Source organism: Schistocerca gregaria, chromosome 4 (genome assembly GCF_023897955.1).
Source record: "Schistocerca gregaria isolate iqSchGreg1 chromosome 4, iqSchGreg1.2, whole genome shotgun sequence".
Taxonomy (NCBI): Eukaryota; Metazoa; Arthropoda; class Insecta; order Orthoptera; family Acrididae; genus Schistocerca; species Schistocerca gregaria.
This window is the reverse complement of record NC_064923.1, coordinates 226,671,415-226,694,266: the sequence shown is the minus strand read 5'-3', so window position 1 is coordinate 226,694,266 and position 22,852 is coordinate 226,671,415. Positions and strand designations below refer to the sequence as shown.

The 22,852-nt window shown below is 42.8% G+C and overlaps 1 protein-coding gene across 3 annotated transcripts in view; it reads left to right on the top strand.

Moving 5' to 3' along the window:
* The window catches only part of LOC126365811 (alpha-tocopherol transfer protein-like), a 111,343-nt gene extending 88,745 nt beyond the window's left edge, over positions 1 to 22,598 (top strand). For 2 of the 3 annotated variants that reach the window (XM_050008400.1, XM_050008401.1), the window contains exon 7: positions 13,352 to 13,858. In XM_050008400.1, coding sequence (XP_049864357.1) covers positions 13,352 to 13,503 — 152 coding nt within the window. In that variant the 3' untranslated portion in view covers positions 13,504 to 13,858. Of the gene's footprint in view, positions 1 to 13,351; positions 14,447 to 22,002 lie in introns of those variants that run through there. The other variant, XR_007566263.1, reaches the window with a different exon arrangement.
* The last annotated feature ends 254 nt before the right edge of the window (positions 22,599 to 22,852 follow it).

Sequence of the window (22,852 nt, the reverse complement as noted above, 5' to 3'; positions counted from 1 at the left end):
ATCAAGATTTAAGTTACTTAGAAGTGGTGTGAGGGTCGGCACAAGAGCGATGGTACACAGCATCACCAAGGTAGCAATGAAGTGGACATTTTCCCGTACGACCATTTGACGAGTGTACTGTGAATACCAGGAATCCGGTAAAACATCAGATGTCCAACATCGCGGCAGTCGGAAAAAGATCCTGCAAGACCAACGATGACTCCAGAGAATTGTTCAATGTGAAGGGTGTGCAACCTTACCGCAGATTACAGTACTGGGCCATCATAAGCGAGTGAACCATTCAGCGAAACGTCACCGATATGTGCTTACGGAGCCTAAGGCCCAGTTGTGTACCCTTTATGACTACACGACACAAAGCTTAACACCTCGCCTGCGGCCGTCAACACTGACATTGGATTGTTGATGACTGGAAACATCTCTCGTTTCAAATTGTATCAAGCGGATGTACGCTTAAGTGTACGCAGACAACCAGACAACCTCATGAATCCACGGACCACGCATGTCAGCAGGGGAATCTTCAAGCTGGTAGAGGCTCTGTAATGGTCTGGAGCACGTGCAGTTTGAGTGATACAGGCTTTCGGAACCTAAGGCCCAGTCGTGTACCCTTTATGACTACACGACACAAAGCTTAACACCTCGCCTGCGGCCGTCAACACTGACATTGGATTGTTGATGACTGGAAACATCTCTCGTTTCAAATTGTATCAAGCGGATGTACGCTTAAGTGTACGCAGACAACCAGACAACCTCATGAATCCACGGACCACGCATGTCAGCAGGGGAATCTTCAAGCTGGTAGAGGCTCTGTAATGGTCTGGAGCACGTGCAGTTTGAGTGATACAGGCTTTCGGAACCTAAGGCCCAGTCGTGTACCCTTTATGACTACACGACACAAAGCCTTACACCTCGCCTGCGGCCGTCAACCTTGACACTGGATTGTTGATGACTGGAAACATCTCTCGTTTAAATTGTATCAAGCGGACGGACGCCTTAGTGTATGGAGACAAGCTGAGACATCCTCATGAATCCACGGACCCTGCATGTCAGCAGGAGTGTCTTCAAGCTGATAGGCGCTCTGTAGGGGCATGTGCAATTTGTGTGATACAGGCTTTCGGTGCGTAAAGCCCAGTTGTGTACATTTTATGACTACACGAGTCAAAGCTTTACACCTCGCCTGAGGCCGTCAACACCGACACTGGACTGTTGATGACAGGAAACATCTCTCATTTCAATTTGTATCAAGCGGACGGACGCCTAAGTGTACGGAGATATGGAGACAACCCCATGAATCCACGGACTCCGCATGTCAGCAGGGGTTCATCAAGCTGGTTGAGGCTCTGTAATGGTCTGGGGCATGTAGAGTTTGAGTGATACAGGCTTTCGGATCCTAAGGCCCAGTTGTGTACCCTTTATGACTACAGGACTCAAAGCTTTACACCTTGCCCGAGGCCGCAATACCGACACTGGCCTGTTGAAGACTGGAAACATCTCTCGTTTCAAATTGTATCAAGCAGATGGACGCCTAAGTGTACGGAGATAACGAGACCACCTCACTAATCCACGGACCCCACATGTCAGCAGGTGATTCTTCAAGCTGGTGGAGGTCTGTAATGGTCTGGAGCATGTGAAGTATGAGTGATACAGGCTTTCAGAGCCTAAGGCCAAGTCGTGTGCCCTTTATGACTACACGACACAAAGCTTTACACCTCGCCTGAGGCTGTCAACACCAACACTGGACTGTTGATGAGTGGAATCACGTCTCGTTTAAAATTGTATCGAGAGGATGGACGCCAAAGTGTTCGGAGACAAGGAGACAATCTCATGAATCCACGGATCCCGCATGTCAGCAGTGAAAAGCTGGTAGAGGCTCTGTAATGGTCTGGGGCATCTGCAGTTTGAGTGATGCGGGACCCGTGTTTAGTCTAGACACGACTTTGATGGTTGACACGTACGTAAGCAACTTGTCTTATCGCCTGTATCCATTTATGTCCATTGTGCATTCCGACGGACCTGGGCAATTCCAGCAGGACAATACGACACTCCACACGTCCATAATTGCTGCAGAGAGGCCCTAGGAATACTTTTCTGAGTTAAAACACTTCCGCTGGCCACCAAACTCCCGGGACATGAACATTATTCAGAATGTCTGGAATGCCTTACAATGTGCTGTTGAGAATAGATCTCCACCCCCTCGTACTGTTACGGATTTATGGACAGCTCTGCAGGATTAATGGTGTCAGTTCCTTCCAGCACCACTTCAGACATTAGTCGAGTCCATTCCACGTCGTGTCGCGGCACTTCTGCGGAGCCCATGAATGTACTGCATGATACCAGGCAGAGGTATCAGCATCTTTGGCTCTTCGGTGAATATATAAACGTGTATTAAAATGTTCTGCTAACGTACTGCAGTTAGTTGTATAGTGTGCCCATCAGAAGATTTACTAGCAGTATATTCCGATGTAATAGTGTCCCTTGTACAAGATAAATAAGAATTTACTACAATTACAGTCAGTTTCCAGTCAAAAGCTTTTAAAGACCAGATCCTGGCAAGTGGTCGCCAGAGGTGAGTGTCCGGCACTTCAGTGATTTATGGTTACTTGTAAGTACTTATCCTGAAACATGCCCTGAATAAAAGGCTCTCGCCTAGGCACCTATGAATTAATATGATAATGCTACCTGGCTACACCTTCTTAAGGAATAGAATCAGATACGAACAAGAACAGCTTACTTAGTGCAGCGTAATAACGGACATAAATTGACACATGACTTAGCTGAGTGGCCGAACCTGACTTGATAAGCTCATGGCCTGGAACTAATACCGTGTAAGTAATCCATCTTGAAGTTAAATTGTTACTTGCAGTGTGGATGTTTGACCTAGTCAGTTACTCTAATTTTTCTATTTAGAAACGAGTAATTGAAACACACAAAGCAACTGCGTTATATGTGAAGTGACGCACTGCCTGCTTTCTCTGCAACTCGAACTAGTGTGTAAAAGCATGCAATGACGTAGATGAAACCTATTTTGAACTGCAACTTTAAAAAACGTATAGCTTGATGTTAATAACGGTTCAGAAAAGCAGTTATCTTCGTTGAAAGGTTACTGCATTATGCAAGATAGCGTGATACAAATTACAGAGTACTCATTAAGCAGAGAAGATTTTATAATTTTAAGGGAGTTGCAGGGAATCAATAGTAAACCTCAGTTTTTGTTTAAGGAAATATGATTTTATTTAAACCGTAATTGTGGACACCAAGACGCAAACACCCACACTTACAGCATCACATATAAGAAGTCACTATCTGTGGAAAGTGTAATTAATAAGAATACCACATGCATAAAAAATTGATGAAGCACCGAAACCGTCGTCTCACCATACGAGAGGTATTCAAATGAAATCTGGACACCAAACACAACGGGACCAGGGAATGGTTCCATTTGAAAGTAATCAACATACGTGCGAAGACATTCATCGACCTGGGGAGATGAGACGGTCTCTTCTTGTTTCGTAGAATGCATCCGGTTGCTGACGGAACCACAACCGTACCCCCTCTTGCACATCTTACAATTCCTCGTTCGACTGAAACCGACGTCCTCATACATGTCTTTCTTCTGCTCGCCAAAGATATGAAAATCGCACGATAAAAGATCCTGGCTGTGCGGAAGATGTTGAAGTACATCCCAAATCAGTTTAAGAAGTGTAGTCTTCGTCCGATTGGCAATATGGGGGCCGACGTTATCATGTAACAGGAGGATTACATCCGACGGAATTTCTGGGCGCTTTGACTTATTGCTGCGTGCTCGAGGAGCAGAGAGTCCCTTGCAGTCGGAGGCGGTCATCATGACCATACCAGAACATTAGTGAACAGCTTTGCATTTGTTTGGTGGAGAGACATGTTTCACGTTCCCACTGTTGGATTTGCCGTTTGCGCTTGGGCTGTTGGAATGCCGTTCGACGGAATCATCCTGTTGCCAGTTGGACAAAAGCTACACTTGAGTGATTTGGTTGGGAAACATGTAACATCTCCCACACAGGCCGCATCTTTTTCCGCGTGATATTCACATCTTTTCCGACCTGAAGAAAGACATGCGGGGGCCTAGATTTCAGTCGGACGAGGAAGTGGAAGAGTGGACGGGTCAAGACAGCTACAAACAGTATTGTATTAAACAGAAAGTGACCGCCTCTTCCGTCAGTGTGATAAATGTGTTATAGGGTGTGATCATTACTTTTGAATGGAACCATTCCATGGTCCCGTTGCTGATGGGTGTTCAGTTTTCATCTGACTTTCCGTTACAGATAAGTGTTTGCTAAAATTTTGAAAATTCTGGAAATACCACTATTCCAAGCCTTGCAATTTGAACCCGAAAACAGGCAAGCATTTGTAGCTAGAAATTTGCGAATGGACAACAGAGGTGTACTTAATCTTACGCAACTACAGCAGCGGTTCAGTACACCAACCCATGTCGACCATCAGACCATCTAGAACTTTCTATGTGCGTTCGAACAAAATGTATAAGAGTAATCCATGTCTCGCACTTGCTCTCGATTGTCCTACTGTAGCTAGCCATACACTTGAAGACTCTCTCTTCTCAACACATTAGCAAATGGTCTTCTTACAAAGAAATGAATGAAAATGAAGTATTATTTAAATCAGTTACATACTATCTCGGAATTTAAGAGTGTGTATTTGTAGAACGTGTATTCGCAAGTTCTCAACTCAACTTAAAGGTGTACGAATATAAATTACTAAAGCATCACAGTTTTACACATCCTAAGCTAAATCTCTAAAATACGAGTAAATCTCTCTTTGAACTGACTGAACTCAAAAGAAAACGTTAATGTTTGTAAAACATGTTGGAAAAAATCAAGAAAAGCATCACAAGCTCCTATCATTTATGAGTCTAAAATTCGGAAAACACAAACTGCACCAGCCCCAGCCTCTAAGGTCAATTAAGAACTGTATGGCGTGTGGGCACTGCGGCACGAGCTTATTTAATCTCGCCTCCATGCCAAACTGCAACGTAACCGCCTCATTTAGTTACTATAAATTTCGATGATATACAATGATGGTTTCCAAATGTCCAATTTCAATAACTTTATCCATAGTTAGAAAGTAACCTTCAAAATGGTTTAATAATCGTATAGTTGTAAAGTCTGACGATAAAATTTGCAAATCTGAGTAATTGAGAAATGTAGACTGAAAAATCTGAAGCTTATTTGAGATGGAAGTATGGGATATTGATGTTACCCAATGTGAAATCCAGAACAACCGCTGGATCGAACAGTAAGACTAGGAGAAATAAATCTGTTCACAATAAAATTTACTTACGCTGCATGACTCTGTGACAAAATGACTGTGTGTTAAATGTTGGCTCTGAATGTTGCGAATCTTTGCTAATTTAAAAAACAAATGCTGTACCAGAACTATTATCGTAATCGCACGACAAATGATCACTGAATAAAACGCATCTGACTTTATCTGAAAAATCTGTCTGAAATCAGAGTATAGGACTTTCATAAAATATTTCACTCGCATTAAACCTCTAAACTCACACTGACATTATTCTCGTAAATGCACTCAGACAATCACTGTTCCTGACCCTGAATGTGAACTGCAATGATAAAGAAATTTATCGCTTACCCGTGCGCAATGGACCGCTTATCTGCTCTGCAACCTTGTTTCTTTTTTATAAAAATAAGGATTTGACTGTCAAAATTAACTTTCACTCATGTGCTCCAGACGTGCAATGCGAATCGTCACAAACCTTTAATTCATCTTCATTAAGTTATGGCAACAATTCAACCTTCAACACGTCCCATTCATGAACTAGTTCGAAAAATGAATCTTTAGCATATATCCCTGCTTTGAAAGACAGGGCAATATAACTTAATTACAAAAGCCTTCCAGAAAATCTACACTATAAGCACTATCATAACGATTAGCATGCTAAGTAATTACAAATGTAACAAACCATATTACCTTTAAATGTGATCATTCCTCATTCATACTATATTATAATGCTTCCGCTTAATATCTCTCTTTAAATATCATATAACAAAACATTCCTTCTGATAACACATCCTCCAGTCCGGGGTAGACCAACTTCCGTCCATTTCAGACTATGTACATCATCTTCTCATCTGCCCCACGTTCATTTATGACTCGTCATCGCATTCCTTCCTCTGTCATTGTCGTGTAGGCTGTCATGAATATTGCTTCATCCGACTCTTGAACGTATTCGTTTTTTATGTGACGTCATCGTTGCTCGTACTTTGGGAAGTCCAGTTGGTAGATAGTTAGTTTCAGTCATTGCACTGTTTCCAGCAGAGATCTTACTATGAGGCTGTGACAGTTCACTATTTTTATTTCTTTTGCATGAGGATTTCATTTTTCTACTGATGTTTCCTTCCCTTGCCTGCCAGGCTGAGAGGGCTGCCTGTTGTATTCCTGCTCTTCAGCCGAGAGTGTTTTCATAATGTACAGAGTTTCTTAAGAAAACTTAAACATAAAATATGTAAACGTCATCAGATTATTAAATCAGGCTGCTGGAAAATAAAATTTTATGCTCTTTAAAATAATCAGTAGGCCGTAGGCTGCATAAAACAACTGAGCACTGTCGGAGTGAGTATGTGTTGCGTAGACTGTAGGATGGAAGAGTTGGAGAGGGGAACCCCGAACGAAGTAGTGTGAGCGAGGAAAGGAGGTGGGGGGTGGGGAGGGGATGAAGATGATCCCTGGCATGGAAACGAAGAGATGTGTTTTGTTATGGATAAAAGAACTGGCAGTTCTCTGGGCGGATGTCATTGTCACATAAGAGAACGTGTTTAATCTTCCCCTGGGATGTGATGTGGGCCGTGTGTGGGTGTAACGTTAGGGACGTGTCTTGGCTCGGTAGACTAAGAGGATTGTATCAGGGATCAAACGATAGTGGTTAGCTTGAAGTTCGCGGGATGTGTAGGAAATCCCAAGATGATCAATATGCATGAGGGTGGGAAATTAACAAGTATGAAAGCTTACCGTCGTCTTCAAAATTCTTAATGTTCAATCAAAATTTTGAAACCATTTTAATCCGAATTTACATATGATCTGCGCGGAAATTCTAACAAGTGCTTTCGGAACGACAATGAAAATTAGATTTAAGAGTGCCTGAGAGAAACAGTTTGGTAAGTTCTTGCCAGGATTAGTGCTGTTAAATGAGCTTCATAATGTAAGCGAAACCCTTGGAAGGCGACGTGCTTGCCATCTGTATCTTCTGGAAAATAACAATTAGGGCAAGAATTTTCAAATGCTTAACAAACAGTGACCAACTTTGTTGAAGAGACTGATCAGATGACGACATTGCTCAGACTTGCGTGTGGCAGATGTCTGCAACACGTAGACTTACCTTATTCCTGTAAACTCTACGAAAGGCCATAGAAGAGGCAGAGCAAGTGCATTTTTTGGTGAGACTAAACGGTTAAAAGGGATCATCTATCACAGGTAACAGAGTACTGGTGCGGCTTCATGAAGCCATGTGGTTGTAAGTTCAGACAAAGTAAATTTTGTAATGCAGTTGAAAAGACAAACGGAAATTGTTCTCGAAAGCTTCTCTAATCTTCCAAAAGATGCAGAAGGTCAGTGATGTTGACGAAAGTGTTAACGCAACGAGATGTAACCACCTAGCTACACTCGTGTTTCCGAAATAATCACAAAGAAATGTTTGTTTATTTACAATCTGAATAAGGAAGTTATACCCCCAAGAAATGAATAGATTAAATGCAAAAGCACGTGACCTCACTCAAGTGTATTACACAGCGTGTTGAAACCGAAGACCTGCAACGTCCGTCGGAAAACTGGTACCAGTGTATCCGCACCACGCAAAACTCGGACCCAGAGTGACTTTCCGTGCGACCATGCTACCTCAAAACCTAAAAGTTCCTAACCAGCCGCTGACTGGCTTCCGCAGTCCAAAATTCTTGATCGCTGTGGAATGTTCCAAGCGCAGCTATACAGTTATAAAAGGCACACAGCCAGGCAGTCCAGGTCAGAAAACAGTTATACAGAGGTATGGAAGGTAACAAAATACTATGGTGCGCAGAACTTGAATCCCATGAAAGGAGTTTGCGTGAATAGACAACGTCTTTGAATCTTACGCAGGATCATAATGAGGGTTGTAAAGCGCATTTGGGTGTGGGTGGTTTCTTCTTTATTATTTCGGTCCGTGGTCCCAGAACAGCGAAGGAAGGTTGATAGTGGAACAGTACTCCATCCATCAGCCAAAAGATTTTTAAAACGAACAAAGGTGGAAGAAAAATTTTGAAAGGATGAACTGGACACAGGGGTTTCAAAAATATAAAAGGGCTTTCGTCATTGTTGATACTTAAAAAACATATACGTAAAAACAATGAGCTGCGAGAAAGTTAAGGATGGTATTCTATTACAGTTCCCCAGTACTTGTTGGGAAGGACCGGCATTTAGGAGGAGTAGTGTGGGCAGGGACATTGAGTTGGTCGTTATCTGTGGTTAAAGTATTGGGTTGTGATGGTAGGTGTAAAAACAGAGAATAGTTGTGGGATTAGGGATACAGGTAGCTTGGCTGAGATGGGAAGCGACGGCGGCGGCCGGCCACAGTCAAGACGAGGAAAGAAAATGGACGCATGAGGAGTCAGGGAGAAGATCGCTGAAGTCGGAAAGGGCTAGAAGAGTGGGTTAAATCTATAGGACGGATAGGTGTCAGAGCGAATTTAGTGGCCAGAGAGTGAGATCCTGTGGCAATTACTGACCTATAGAACACTTACAAGCACATTGCTCACATATGCCTGCGAACTTCGACCCCAACAGCAAAAGACGGCGAAATGCTGGATACACTCGAACGATAAAATTCAAAGAATCATCGTGCCAATTTGCGAAAGAGGAATTTTGTGGGAAAGGTTCAGTGTTGAGTTGAATGTCATTTCTAAAGATCCACCTATCAGAACAATAGCGAACTCTTACAGAACACTCTATAAGAGCACACAATCCTCACTCCAGTCAGGTATGTGGCGGTTGACGCGAGAGCGAATTTGTGCGGCACATTGTAAACGTTATAAGAACTTGCCAGAAATATCACGACTTCGTCCGGATTCAGTGGACTGCAAACTCAAACTCGACACACACTTCACTCGCTTGATGCTATCGGCGCCTGACAATCAATTTTCCCTGTCATCGGCCTGTCTGAGGACACTTTACAAGCTCTAGCAACGGACGGAGACACATGGTGAAAAATTGTTTAAGAGGCCAAGGTTCACAGCGAGCTGCAGAGCAACATAAAAGGAGGATAATATGGGAAGGCTGGAGGGGGTGTGCTGTGTCATGTAAACGGCAACACAGGAGGCTTGGTAATTAGGGGGAAAACAGTGGGGTTGTTGAAGTAGAGTTTACTGGAAGTAGCGCATAGACGAAGGTGATCAGTGTGTGTGAGAAGGTGGGGAAAAGAAATACGCTGGCAAAGGATTCTTGTAGATGGGGGATGGATATGAAAGATAGGACGAGATATTTTTCTTGTGGTACTTAAATTACTTACTGTTCCTTCTCGTATATAAACGGTTTGGGAGAGACACTAAGCAATCGTCTCCGGTTGTTTGCAGATGACGCTGTCATTTATCGTCCAATAAAGTCATCAGAAGATCAAAACAAATTGCAAAATGATTTAGAAAAGATTTCTGTATGGTGCTAAAATTGGCAATCGACCCTGAATAACGAAAAGTGTGAGGTCATCCACACGATTTCTGAAAGGAATCCGTTAAACTTCGGTTACATCTTAAATCAGTCAAATCTAAAGGCTGTAAATTCAATTAAATATCTTGGAATTACAGTTGCGAACAACGTAAATTGGAAGGAACACACAGTATATGTTATGAGGAAGGTTAACCAAAGACTGCGTTTTATACGCAGGACACTAAGAAAAAGTAACAGATCTACTAAAGAGATTTCCTACACTACAATTGTCCGTCCTCTTTTAGAATATTGCTTCGTGGTGTCGGATCCTTACCAGACAGGATTGAGGGAGTACATCGGAAAAGTTCAAAGAAGGGCAGCGCGTTTTGTATTGTCGTGAAATGGCAAGAGAGTGTCACTGAAATGGTACAGGATTTGGGGGTGGACATTATTAAATCAAAGGCCGTTTTCGTTGCGGCGGAATCTTCTCAGAAAATTTCAACCGCAACTCTCTCCTCCGAACTCGAAAATGTCTTGTTGACGCCGATCTACATAGGGAGAAACGATCACCATAATAAAATAAGGGAAAACAGAGCTCGCACGGAAATATATAGGTGTTTGTTTTTTTCGCGCGCTGTACGAGATTGGAATTATAGAGAACTGTGCAGGTGGTTCGATGAACTCTCTGCCAGGCACTTAAGTTTGATTCTCAGAGTATCCATATGAACATAGATATACAGGGCGGCGCACGAAATGTGTTACCAATTGTTTCTTTCACAATTTACGACGTACATTAGACATCCCACTGGGATCTCTACAGAAGTACCAACAGAGCTTGGAAAAACAAATGAGTTACGAAATGACGTGTAATTCACGATACTGCCGACTGGTAAGCAGCAATGGCTGACAATGGAAGACTGACGACACAGCAACGGTTGGCAGTTGTGTTACTTTCTCATGAAACGAAAAGCCTTGTTGTGACTCAGAGGCGTTTTCGACAACAGTTTAACACACGATGGGTCCCTTGCAAGAAGACCATCCACAGGTTGTACGATAAATTTGTACAGGAAGGAGCAGTATTGGGAGCGAAGCGACCTCGGCCTAAGCCTGTTTGTTCGCCGGAGAATATTGAAGCGGTACGAGTTTCTGTACAGACAAGTGCCTGGAAATCGTGTAGAAAGGCAGCAGTGCAACTGGGAATATCCAGACGCTCCGTTCGACGCGTTATTAAAAGTTACCTCCATATGTACCCACACAACATGACCTGTGCACAGAATCTCATTGAAGAACACAAGCAACAGAGACTACTATTTTCTCAGTAGGCGGAGGATAGGGAAGAAACTCTCAACAACGTTTGGTTTTCAGACGAAGCGCATTTTCATTTAGGTGGTGTGGTTAACAAACAAAATGTACGCTTTTGGGCCACTGAAAACCCACAAGTGCTTCACGAACGACAACATTATGCTCCGAGGATTATAGCGTAGGGAGCAGTTTCCAGTCACGGACTTAGTGGACCCTTTTTCTTTGAAGAAACTGTGCCCAGCGAACGGTATTTCAGCATGCTTCGCAACAGCTTTATTTCATAACTTCTTGCTACTGCCTTGCCCTTCAACAAGCAGTGGTTCATGCAAGATGGAGCGAGGCCACATGCTGCAAACACTGTGTTGGAGGTTTTACACGAGCATTTCGACATGCGGATCATTTCACTCACGTTTCCAGGTCGCTTCATTGAGGGACAAAATTGGCCCCGCAATGGTCCAGACCTCAATCCATGTAACTTTTCTTCTTTGGGGGTACCTAAAGGAAAAAAATTTTCCCGAAACGTCGACGTGATTTAATGGAGCTCAGAAGACTTATTCTTCAAGCTTGCAGTGAAATTACGAAAGACATGTGCCGTAGGGTAATCACTAACTTCAGTTTGAAGTAAGTTAGGAAACGAAATGGTGGACATATTGAGCATGTGCTAAGTTAGAACAAATCTCCATGGACGGCTCTTCATTGTAGTATACCGGGTGATCAATAAGTCAGTATAAATTTGAAACCTTAATAAACCACGGAATAATATAGATAGAGAGGTAAAAATTGACAGACATGCTTGGAATGACATGGGGTTATATTAGAACCAAAAAAAGAAACAAAGTTCGCAAACTGTCCTACAGATGGCGCTGGGCAGCAAAACGTCAATGACTGCGCATGACAATCGTGTATAAAAGGAGCTGTAATGACACAGAGAACCAGTTGCGTCAGCAGTCGCAGCATGTTGACGTTAACTGAAAAGGCGCTTTTAGTGAAGCTGTATTATCAGAATGGGGATCGAGATAGTTCAGTGTTACGATCCTATCACCGCAGGAAGGGGATTCGAACGGGTAAAGGTCCGTTGACAAATGCAGCTGTGGCCACAATGCTTTCGAAGTTCGAAGACACGGGTTGTTTACACGATAGACACAGTAGTGGCCGACCGAGCACAAGGCGTAATGCTGCTGAGATAGTTCAGCAAGAAATGGAGACTGAAGCGGGTTCGTCTATGCACGGAGTAGTGAGCACTCGTGCAGTCGCACGTCGCACCGGCATTCCATACACTATTGTTTGGTTGGCACTTAGGCGTATCCTCCGATGCTATCCGTACAAAATCCATCGGCATCGTGAACTGTTACCTAGCGATTAAGTGAAGCGGAGGGCATTTGCGGTGGGGGCGTTTAAAAGGATGGCCGTAGATGACGATTGGTTGAGTGACGTGTTGTGGACCCACGAAGCTCATCTCACCCTCCGAGGGTCTGTCAAAGCCCATAATTGCAGAATTTGGAAAGCCCATAACTGCAGAATTTGGGGAACCGAAAATCCTAGAACTGTTGTGGAAACTCCATTGTACGACGAGAAAGTCACGGTATGGGTTGAATTTACTACATCTACCGTTATCGGGCCTTTTTTCTTCGAGGAAATGCGTGATTCTGGTTTTGTAACTGTTACCGTGACGGGTGAGAGGTACGCCGATATGTTACAGCATCGCATCATCCCCAGCCTGACTGATAAACACCTGCTGGAACGTCCGATGTTTATGGAGGATGGCGCTCCACCCCATATTGCTAGACGCGTGAAAGATCTCTTGCACGCGTCGTTTGGTGATGGTCGTGTGCTCAGCAGCCACTTTCGTTATGCTTGGCCTCCCATGTCCCAAGACCTCAGTCCGTGCGATTATTGGCTTTGGGGTTTCCTGAAGTCGCAAGTGTATCGTGATCGACCGACATCTCTAGAGACGCTGAAAGACAACATCCGACGCCAATGCCTCACCGTAAGTCCGCACATGCTTTACAGTGCTGTTCACAACATTAGTCCTAGACTACAGCTATTGTTGAGGAATGATGGTGGACATATTGAGCATTTCCTGTAAAGAACATCATATTTGCTTTGTCTTACTTCGTTATGCCAATTATTGCTATTCTGATCACATGAAGCGCCATCTGTCGGAATTTTTTTTAAAACTATTGTATTTGTTTGCTTCTAATAAAACTCCATGTCACTCCAAGCATATGTGTCAATTTGTACATCTCTCTCTCCATTATTCCGTGATTTATTCCTTTTTCAAATTTATACTGACTTTTTGGTCACCCGGAAGATGTAAGTGAATGAGTTCTATGTACTGATGATGTGTTCTCTATCTCTGAGTGTTCTACCGCAGATGCCGCCTGGAAGAAAGTGTCGTCATACCGAGCGTTCTTCCTGGAGCAGGACAACTACGTCACGGACGAGAGCCGCCGGCCGCCGGGCAGCAGGAACGTGAGCGACCTCTACGGCGTCGAGGGATCCTTCCGGAAGCTCGCCATCGACTAACCTAACGGGTCCGTCAACCGCCTCGAGGCCAAGCGGCGCTGCGTCAGCCGCGGAGCGCCGGGCTACAACGGGGTCACGGTCGCTCGCCGTGACTACCTACCTGCCAGCCAGCCGTACAGACTTCTTCCGCCAAGTATTGCAACCCGTATATTTTGTGAACGGTTCAAGATATCGAAACGATGTTTTCGGCAAATAGCAGGCGAGAGAGGCATGTTGTTTTTATCGAGCGAGGTACTGAGACAAGAACGACAGGCTTTTTCGACGGCAATCGAGAGCTTTTGAAAAGACAACTATGGTAATGCACTGCATGTAAGCCTTCTATAAACATTTATCCATAAATGAAAATAATGATTTTCCTATCTTTTCTTGTAGAAAAGCTTCCTCCTAGGGTAAAGTGTACTTGAGATACCGTGTTCAACTGCTGAGCAATATCGTCTATTGGTTGATATTGTGTTGCGCATGTCGACAGTGTGGTGAAACAAAACATTAAACGTACTGAAATCCTGAATTTTAAATATGGAAAATTAATCTACCTAAATGCCGAAAGTAACTAATTGAGTACTCAGTGAAAACTGTTGAACTGAAACTCAACGCTGAAGTACACTACGAAAGTTGTTGATAGGAAGTGCAATTTCTGAATTGAAATGACCACAAAAATAAAATACTGCCCCGCTCAGAAGGAAAATAATTGTTCGAGATTTCCTACACTGATCACTGTAATTTAATGTGATTGAGAACCCATTCCTCCTTAGAGCCAAAATTTTGATTGGCCCTGAACTAAATGTAACTTGCTTTCTGCTCAGCATGTTGTTTTGCGCCCAATGTCCTGGCGCTCTCGAAAACTAATTCAAATCTTTAAATTCAACAGCTAAAAAAAATGAACTGTTCAATACATTTGTTTATGCTCGTGAGAGACAATGTGTGACTTCGTGTGGTTCAAATGGTTCAAATGGCTCTGAGCACTATGGGACCTAACATCTTAGGTTATCAGTCCCCTAGAACTTAGAACTACTTAAACCTAACTAACCTAAGCACATCACACACATCCATGCCCGAGCCAGGATTCTAACCTGCGACCGTAGCAGTCCCGCGGTTCCGGACGGCAGCGCCTAGAACCGCACGGCCACCGCGGCCAGCACTTCGTGTGGCATAAGGTATAGTGCACATATGACAAAATATTCAAAACATTACTAGGAATACGAGGAGGGTTTTATTTTAAAGAAAGTACTTCTTGAAAAAATAATCTAATTTATCTCTGTGGTATCGACAGCAACGATGCCATGGCTTAGGTGCAAGTTAAGATGGCACTACGACAGACACCAACGACAGCGCCCTCTAACAGGCGCTGTTGAGGCCTACGAGCGCAGCTGCAGATTCAACCCATTTCATCAAGTGCAGACAGCCAGGGAACATCGCTTCAGCTTAGTTTGCTATTGGGACTTTGCATCAGTTACGTTGGGTCTACGACGTCGCACCTACGTGCTCATCATATAAGGTTATATAATATGTTTGCATATGTTTATACACTAGTAAAGATGCTTTAACTGTATTAGCAGTACCGACGTGTTTTACCTACTACTGCTGCTACTCATGTTCTAGAGGAGCAGACTCAGTGCCACCTTCCAGGCGAGATACAAAATTCTCAAAAAAGACATAAAAAACCTCGACAATTACAGGAATTCCAACCGATTGTGTTATTTGTGACAATGAAAACGGAGAGATCAAATTACAGAAACTATAAACGCTTTTAGTTATCTGAGTGACAAGGATTTTCTACAGTTAATAGTTCCGATAAACAGACATTACACCTCGTGCATGCACTGGTCACCTTGAAGAGTTTGTTCAAGAAATTTTCTCCATCAACAGAATAAATAACGTATGTTTGCAAACAATTTCTCATCTCCATAATAAGTTATTCCAGATAATTTTCTCGTATTAACAATTACCATGTCTCCTTCTCTAAAAACTCAACTTCTCAGCGACTATGCCTCGAAAAAGGACGGCCCACCGCTGCGCAACTGACTGGCGAACAAGCGAACCACACATAAACTTAAACACAGAGTTAATGATCCTACTGATTACTCGAGCAGCGCACTCATTCACCTTTCTCCCAGCCACTACAGTAAAGGTGAATTACTGACACTGGCAGGAAACATATGGAAACCTTACAAGCTCGTTAATGCTGGTGAAGAAACTTTTCGCTAAAGAATCAGAGATGTGCGCTTAAGGGTAAAGAAAGTGTTGCTGGAATCTGCTATCATGATGTTCCCATGCCACGCTCCGCTGTTTTCCTGAACCATTTAGTTTTTCTTTCTTTACAAGTAAACTGTTCACTCAATTATTATCATACACACACACACTAAAAATAGTTTTCCAAATACTCTTCTGATAAGCAAGAAGCTAGCACATAATTTTAAATAATTCTTCCTATCCATATGTGACATACAGCAAACCAGTGCTTAACAGTATTGGTTAACACAGTCTTGCTTCGAGGTTTAGTTTTTTTATTTTTCACCCTGCGCATTTCGCCTTATTTAGACATCTTCAGGTTATCTACATAGAAAACAGAGAACAAATACATCTACTCAAGAATCGCGATCGCGTTGTGCAGACTTGGATAACCTATAAGAATGTATAAACAGATCAAATATTGAAAGAGCAAATACTTAAATTTGGTATTTCTTAGAAGAATCCTTTTGTCAGTGTAGCCAAAGGGCATCGTCGAATATATCAGGCTAACAACGCCCTCGTTAAACTCTGTAAAAACTAGAAATATAAAGGGGCTCAGGTGGTAAGCATAATGCTTACTAAGTGAGCCCCCATCTTACTGTTACTCGCTCCTGTGAACGGGAACGCGTTATGCATGTCTTGGTGCCTCTCGCGTCCATCTAGAAAAGGTAAGGATTTTACTGTTTTATAATTCTAGTTTTTACTGAGTTTAACGAAGGCGAAGTTGGCCTGATATTTTCGACGATGCCCTTTGTCTACACTAACTAAAGGATTCTTCTAAGAAATACCATATTAAGGTATTTGCTCTTTCAACATTTTATCTGTTTATACATGCTTATAGGTTATCCAAGTCTGCACAACGCGATCGCGATTCTTAAATAGATGTGTTTGTTCTCTGTTTTCTGTGTAGATAACCTGAAAATGCTTAAATAAGGCGAAACGCGTCGTTGAAAAATAAAAAAAACTAAAATTGCAACCAAGACTGTTTTCACCAATATAATAATTTCAGATAACGTTATATACCGGGTGCCTCACTTGTGGTCTGTCAGGCGTATTTTCTCTGGTGTTTCAGCAGATATTGGCAGTTTGGTGCTTGCAGTGTATATCTGGAATGGCTGGATCTTTGCACTACGGGACTTAACTGCTGAGGTCATCAGTTCCCTAGAACTTAGAACTACTTAAACCTAACTAACCTAAGGACACCACACACATCAACGCCCGAGGCAGGACTCGAACCTGCGACCGTAGCGGTCGCGCGGTTCCAGACCGTAGCACCTAGTACCGCTCGGCCACTCCAGCCGGCTAGCGTATCAGGGCGGGGAACTGATGGAGTGTAGGTTAGTCACCATGTTTTACTGTCCATGTTAATACATGTCGATAAAACGAATATAACACTGGGTTAATGTGGGACCGCTCTGTTTAACGGGCACGTGAATTTACGATTTAAAAATCATCTTCCTTGTGTCGGAAAACTGACCGACTCTTTCCGTCGGCGCTAGGCGTCGCATGAAATGACGACCACTATTTGTTTGGAGCGACTTCAGCACCACTTCGCAAAAAACGAAACTGCAGATCTCTGCCGAAACACGAGAGAGAATGCGTCTGACGATCTTTAGGCGAGACGCCCTGTATACACTGTACAAAGTAAGGCCAAGAAGAAATACGTTTTATAATACAATCGAAGGCCCGTCTTCTTGCTTCTTGTAATGATGGTGCCAGGACTGAGTGCCCTACTTGGCGGGATTCAAATCTAATGGTTGAAATAGCTCTGAACACTACGGGACTTAACATCTGAGGTCATCAGTTCCCTAGAACTTAGAGCTACTAAAACCTGACTAACCTCAGAACATCACGCACATCCATGCCCAAGGCAGGATTCGAACCTGCAACCGTAGCGGTCGCGCGGCTCCAGACGGCGGGATTCACATTGTGATACGCAATTGTAATTGATTTGCCTTTCAACATTATCAGTTCGTTACCTTCCTCTACATCTGTATCCATACTCCTCAAACGACTGTGAAACGTATGGTAGAGGCAACTTTCCCTTTCACGAGATATTACATCTTCTTCTCATTTTACTCATGTACAGGTATCAGGAAGAATGAATGATTGCTGAAACGCGTTTGTGCGCGCTATGATTAGTGCAACATCATCTTCATAATCCCTCCGGGGGCAGTACATACTCGACTACAGTATGTTCCTACATTCATTATTTACAACTGGTTCCTGAAACTTTGTATCTCGGCATAGTTTGCGTCCATCTACTGAGGTCTGCCAGTTCAGTTTCCTCAGCATCTTCGTGATCCTCTCTCATCGAAAACAGCCCTGTGACCATTCGTGCAGGGCTCCTATGCATACTTTCAGTATGCCCTGTGAGTCCTATTTGGTACGTATCCCACAGAGTTCAGTAATGTTCTAAGATGGGTCGCTCGAGTGTGTCGTAATCAACTTCCTTTGTGGGCTAAATATATGTCCCTAATATTCTACCAACGAACGCTCTGTCATCTGCTATAAGTAACACTGAATATGTGTGATCGTTCTATTTCATGTTATTACTGTTACCCAGCCTATTTGTATGAGTTGATTGACACTAAGAGTGACTTGTGTTTGAACTGTTCTCGAAATAAAGTTAGGGGCAGTTAAGTTAGGGGATCAACCTTCACAACTGTATAGGATAGCGCATTTCCGCCCCCTACTTTTTCAGTCAATTCCTTTTTCCAAAGATCTTTCCTCAAACTAGCCCTTCGGAATACTTTATAAAACGTACGTCCATTTTAGAGACAGTTACCTAATCGTACGAGTAAACAAATAACTCCAAATCTAGTGTACCTTCAATACTTCTGCTTCACACAGTGAAGAAAAGTCTTTTTTCTGTTTTAAATTATATGAAAATGTTGTGCTCAGTGGCCAGTATCAAAGTTATATTAGCAATCCAACTGTACACGATCAATGACTTTTGATTACAAAAGTATTAAATCATTATTTTTGATTATTTGATCTTAGCCAGCGCATGTATATAATTTTTAAAATGTGATGTATATTCAGTATTATAGTTTTACTGTACTGTCACCATGTTAATTGAACACCATCCCAGTAACCTAAATAAGTACTAAAGAATAGAGCCACAAATTGCTTTACATACTGGCATTTCATAATAAGACGTAAAGCGTTTTGCCTCAAGTCACTTCCTTTCCGAGCTCCATTTTACATTTGGGCTTCCTCCGGATCTGATAGCCAGATTTTCCACAGATGAAGTCGTAGGTAGGATAATAACATAAAGTCATTTCCGCTGCGTTCCAAATTGCCTAATCCTAGTTTTAGGTCTGCAGAAAACACTAACACTAATACAACGAAACGACTTTTCTCACCTGTACTTAAAACTGACACTGTTACAGTCGCTTCACAGACCAAAATAGAAGATTTAATGGAAGCTGATTTGTCCTTTAACTGCCATACTTGAATGGATGAAAATTCTTAAAGTAGCTACTTATACACATAATAATTCCTAGGCCGTGATAAATTATTGTTGCTCATTCTCTCAGCAGACGCAGGGGAGTGGCTGACTTTTCATAATGCCTTGCACACAACTCTACGCCAATAATATAAACAACAATACTTTTAATCTTTCTTGCCATAGCAAGAGGATCATTACGTTTTCATACATGACTTCCCACCCACAATGATATCTCATATGCAAACCGGAATTAAGACTCACCTCCCATAGCTATGTCAGGGGCTTGGTAAATATCCAAATGCGTATGATTAGATGATCTCTCAAAACTAGAAAACTATGCATCTGCAGGATTTATGTTATGATGAATTGCTGTTTTTTTCAAATATTGAGGTATTATGCGGGGAACGACACAGTGTTTTGGCTAATCAAATTAATTGCCAGAATCTTTAACATCTCACACAACGTTAAAAACACATTTCTTAATACCTCTCGACTGTATATTGTACACCACTGACCATTAAAATTCCTACATCAAGAAGAAATGCAGATGATAAACGGGTATCCATTGGACAAATATAATATACTAGAACTGACATGAGATTACATTTTCACGCAATTTGAGTGCATAGATCCTGAGAAATCAGTACCCAGAATAACCACCTCAGGCCGTAAAAACGGCCTTGATACGCCTGGGAAATGAGTCAAACACAGCTTGGATGACGTGTACAGGTACAGCTGCCCATTCAACTTCAACACGATACCACAGCTCATGAAGAGTAGTGACTGGCATATTGTGACGAGCCAGTTGCTCGGCCACCATTGACCAGACGTTTTCACTTGGTGTGAAATCTGGAGAATGTGCTGGCCAGAGCAGCAGTCGAATATTTTCTGTATCCATAAAGGCACGTACACGACCTGCTACATGCTGCCGTGCATTATCCTGCTGAAATGTAAAGTTTCGCAGGGATCGAAAAATGGTTCAAATGGCTCTGAGCACTATGGGACTTAACATCTATGGTCAGCAGTACCCTAGAACTTAGAACTACTTAAACATAACTAACCTAAGGACATCACACAACACCCTGCCATCACGAGGCAAGAAAATCCCTGACCTCGCCGGGAATCGAACCCGGGAACACGGGCGTGGGAAGCGAGAACGCTACCGCACGACCACGAGATGCGGGCCGCAGGGATCGAATGAAGGGTGGAGCCACGGGTCGTAACACATCTGAAATGTAACGTCCGCTGTTCAAAGTGTCGTGAATGAGAGCAGGAGGTGACCGAGACGTGTAACCAATGGCACTCCATACCATCACACCGGATGATACGCCAATATGACGATGACGAATGCACGCTTCTAATGTGCGTTCACCGCGATGTTTCCAAACACGAATGCGTCCATCATGATGCTGTAAACAGAACCTGTATTCATCCGAAAAAATGACGTTTTGACATTCGTGCACCTTGGTTCGTCGTTGAGTACACCATCGCAGGCGCTGTTGTCTGTGATCCAGCGTCAAGGGTAACCGCAGCCATGGTCTCCGAGCTGACAGTCCATGCTGCTGCAAACGTCGTCCAACTGTTCGTGCAGATGGTTATTGTCTTGCAGACTTCCCCATCTGTTGATTCAGGGATCGAGACGTGGCTGCACGTTCCGTTACAGCCATGCGGATAGGATGTCTGTCATCTCGACTGCTAGTGTTACAAGACCGTCGGGATCCAGCACGGCGTTCCGTATTACCCTCCTGAACCCACCGATTCCATAAACTGCTAACACTCATTGGATCTCGACCAACGCGAGCAGCAATGTCGCGATACGATGAACCGCAATCGCGCTAGGCTACAATCCAACCCTTATCAAAGTCTGAACCGTAATGGTACGCATTTCTTCTCCTTACACGTGGCATCGCAACGACGTTTCACTAGGCAAGGCCGGTCAACTGCTGTTTGTGTATGAGAAATTGGTTGGAAACTTTCCTGATGTCAGCACGTTGTAGGTGTCGCCACCGGCACCAACCTTGTGTGAATGATCTGAAAAACTAATCATTTGCATGTCACAGCATCTTCTTCCTGTCGGTTAAATTTCACGTCTGTAGCACGTCGTCTTCGTGGTGTAGCAATTTTAATGGCCAGTAGTGTATTTACGTATAGCTTGAGCAGCACAGCTTGCACATAAATACATTCCAAACTAGGGTGCAAAATAGTGATATGAATCAACCTGCTTGTGTTAGAGGTTGGAAGATACAGTTAATATTACATGTTCCTATCGAAAATCTGCTGCGAAACCATAACAAAGAGGACCCTGATACTGAAGTAAAGAGAATATAATGTAAGTTTACGCTCTAAACCAGTGAACGTCAAACTGCGGCACGAATCAAGTTTTCACGCAGCGATTCTCAGCCATTTTTTCTAATAACATGCTTATAGCAACTAAAAGCAGAATCCTAAGAGTTCCTTAGGAGTGAGTTTCTCTTGCACAGTAACAAACAAAAATACCATCAGAGACAGTAATAATTTAAGATTTGCTTAATTCGAGGTTGGTGATTTCGGCCGTGAGATAAGTTTGCCGCTTAAATTAGGGGCAGATTGGTATGTAGAGCGCACACTGCAAGTTTAATAGATGTGAGTGTGGGAGTGCCGGCCGCGGTGGTCTAGAGGTTCTAGGCGCGCAGTCCGGAACCGCGCGATTGCTACGGCGCAGGTTCGGTTCCTGCCTCGGGCATGGATTTGTGTGATGTCGTTTGGTTAGTTAGGTTTAAGCAGTTCTAAGTTCTAGGGGACTGATGACCAAAGAAGTTAAGTCCCATAGTGCTCAGAGCCATTTTTTTTAGTGTGGTAGTATTTTACTGTGTGTCTTCCAATACCGACTCTAGAATATGCTCATTTAGCAACGATGAGCTGCTGTGGCACAGAAGTCAAACGGAAGTAACATGGATTCGTGAATGTGCTTATGGAGAGAGTTATCTTCAAATGTGGTACATGTTGGTAGCAAGTAATGTGATATCATTTTAAGGCTCTTGTAATACAATGCGATCAGTAAAAGATAAACGACGACATTCAAAACATTTAGTAAACATTTGTCATTGTGTTTCATGTTGCAACAACATTAATAGTAAGATATTTAGGGGAATTTTTATACCGTAGTCAGGATGGGAAAAATGGCCATTGCTTACTTTCTCCTCTGGCTACTGCCCGCTGAGAAGTGGTCGCAGTAGTTCTAATGTACATTACCGTTGTCGTCAGTGGGACTGAATGGAAGTTCGTTTCGTTATTTTTAATAGTATTTTATTTTTGTCGTTTTCGAGTGGTCTGATGTCAGTGTAAGTCATCTATAACACTATTTTTACCTGACTTGTACACAGAGTAATATTGTTTTACAATACCAGTGTTTAAACGTCTTTTGGTCTACAAACTTAGTTTCTTTTCAGTTACTTCAGTTTGAGTTTCTTCTGTGGATCAGTAGTGCCGCCAGAGTATCCGACTTGGAATAGTGACCAGGGTTTCGCCCCAATAAGATACATTTTAAAATCACTTATATTCTAACAGATAAGACTGAATTCTACACCCTTGTTACATGCAAAGACATCATTCGCCATTCTATTGTAACAAGTTTTAATTAATTAGTTACATTTTGAAACAGCCTCTGGCCTGTTTTATTTCGCGTAA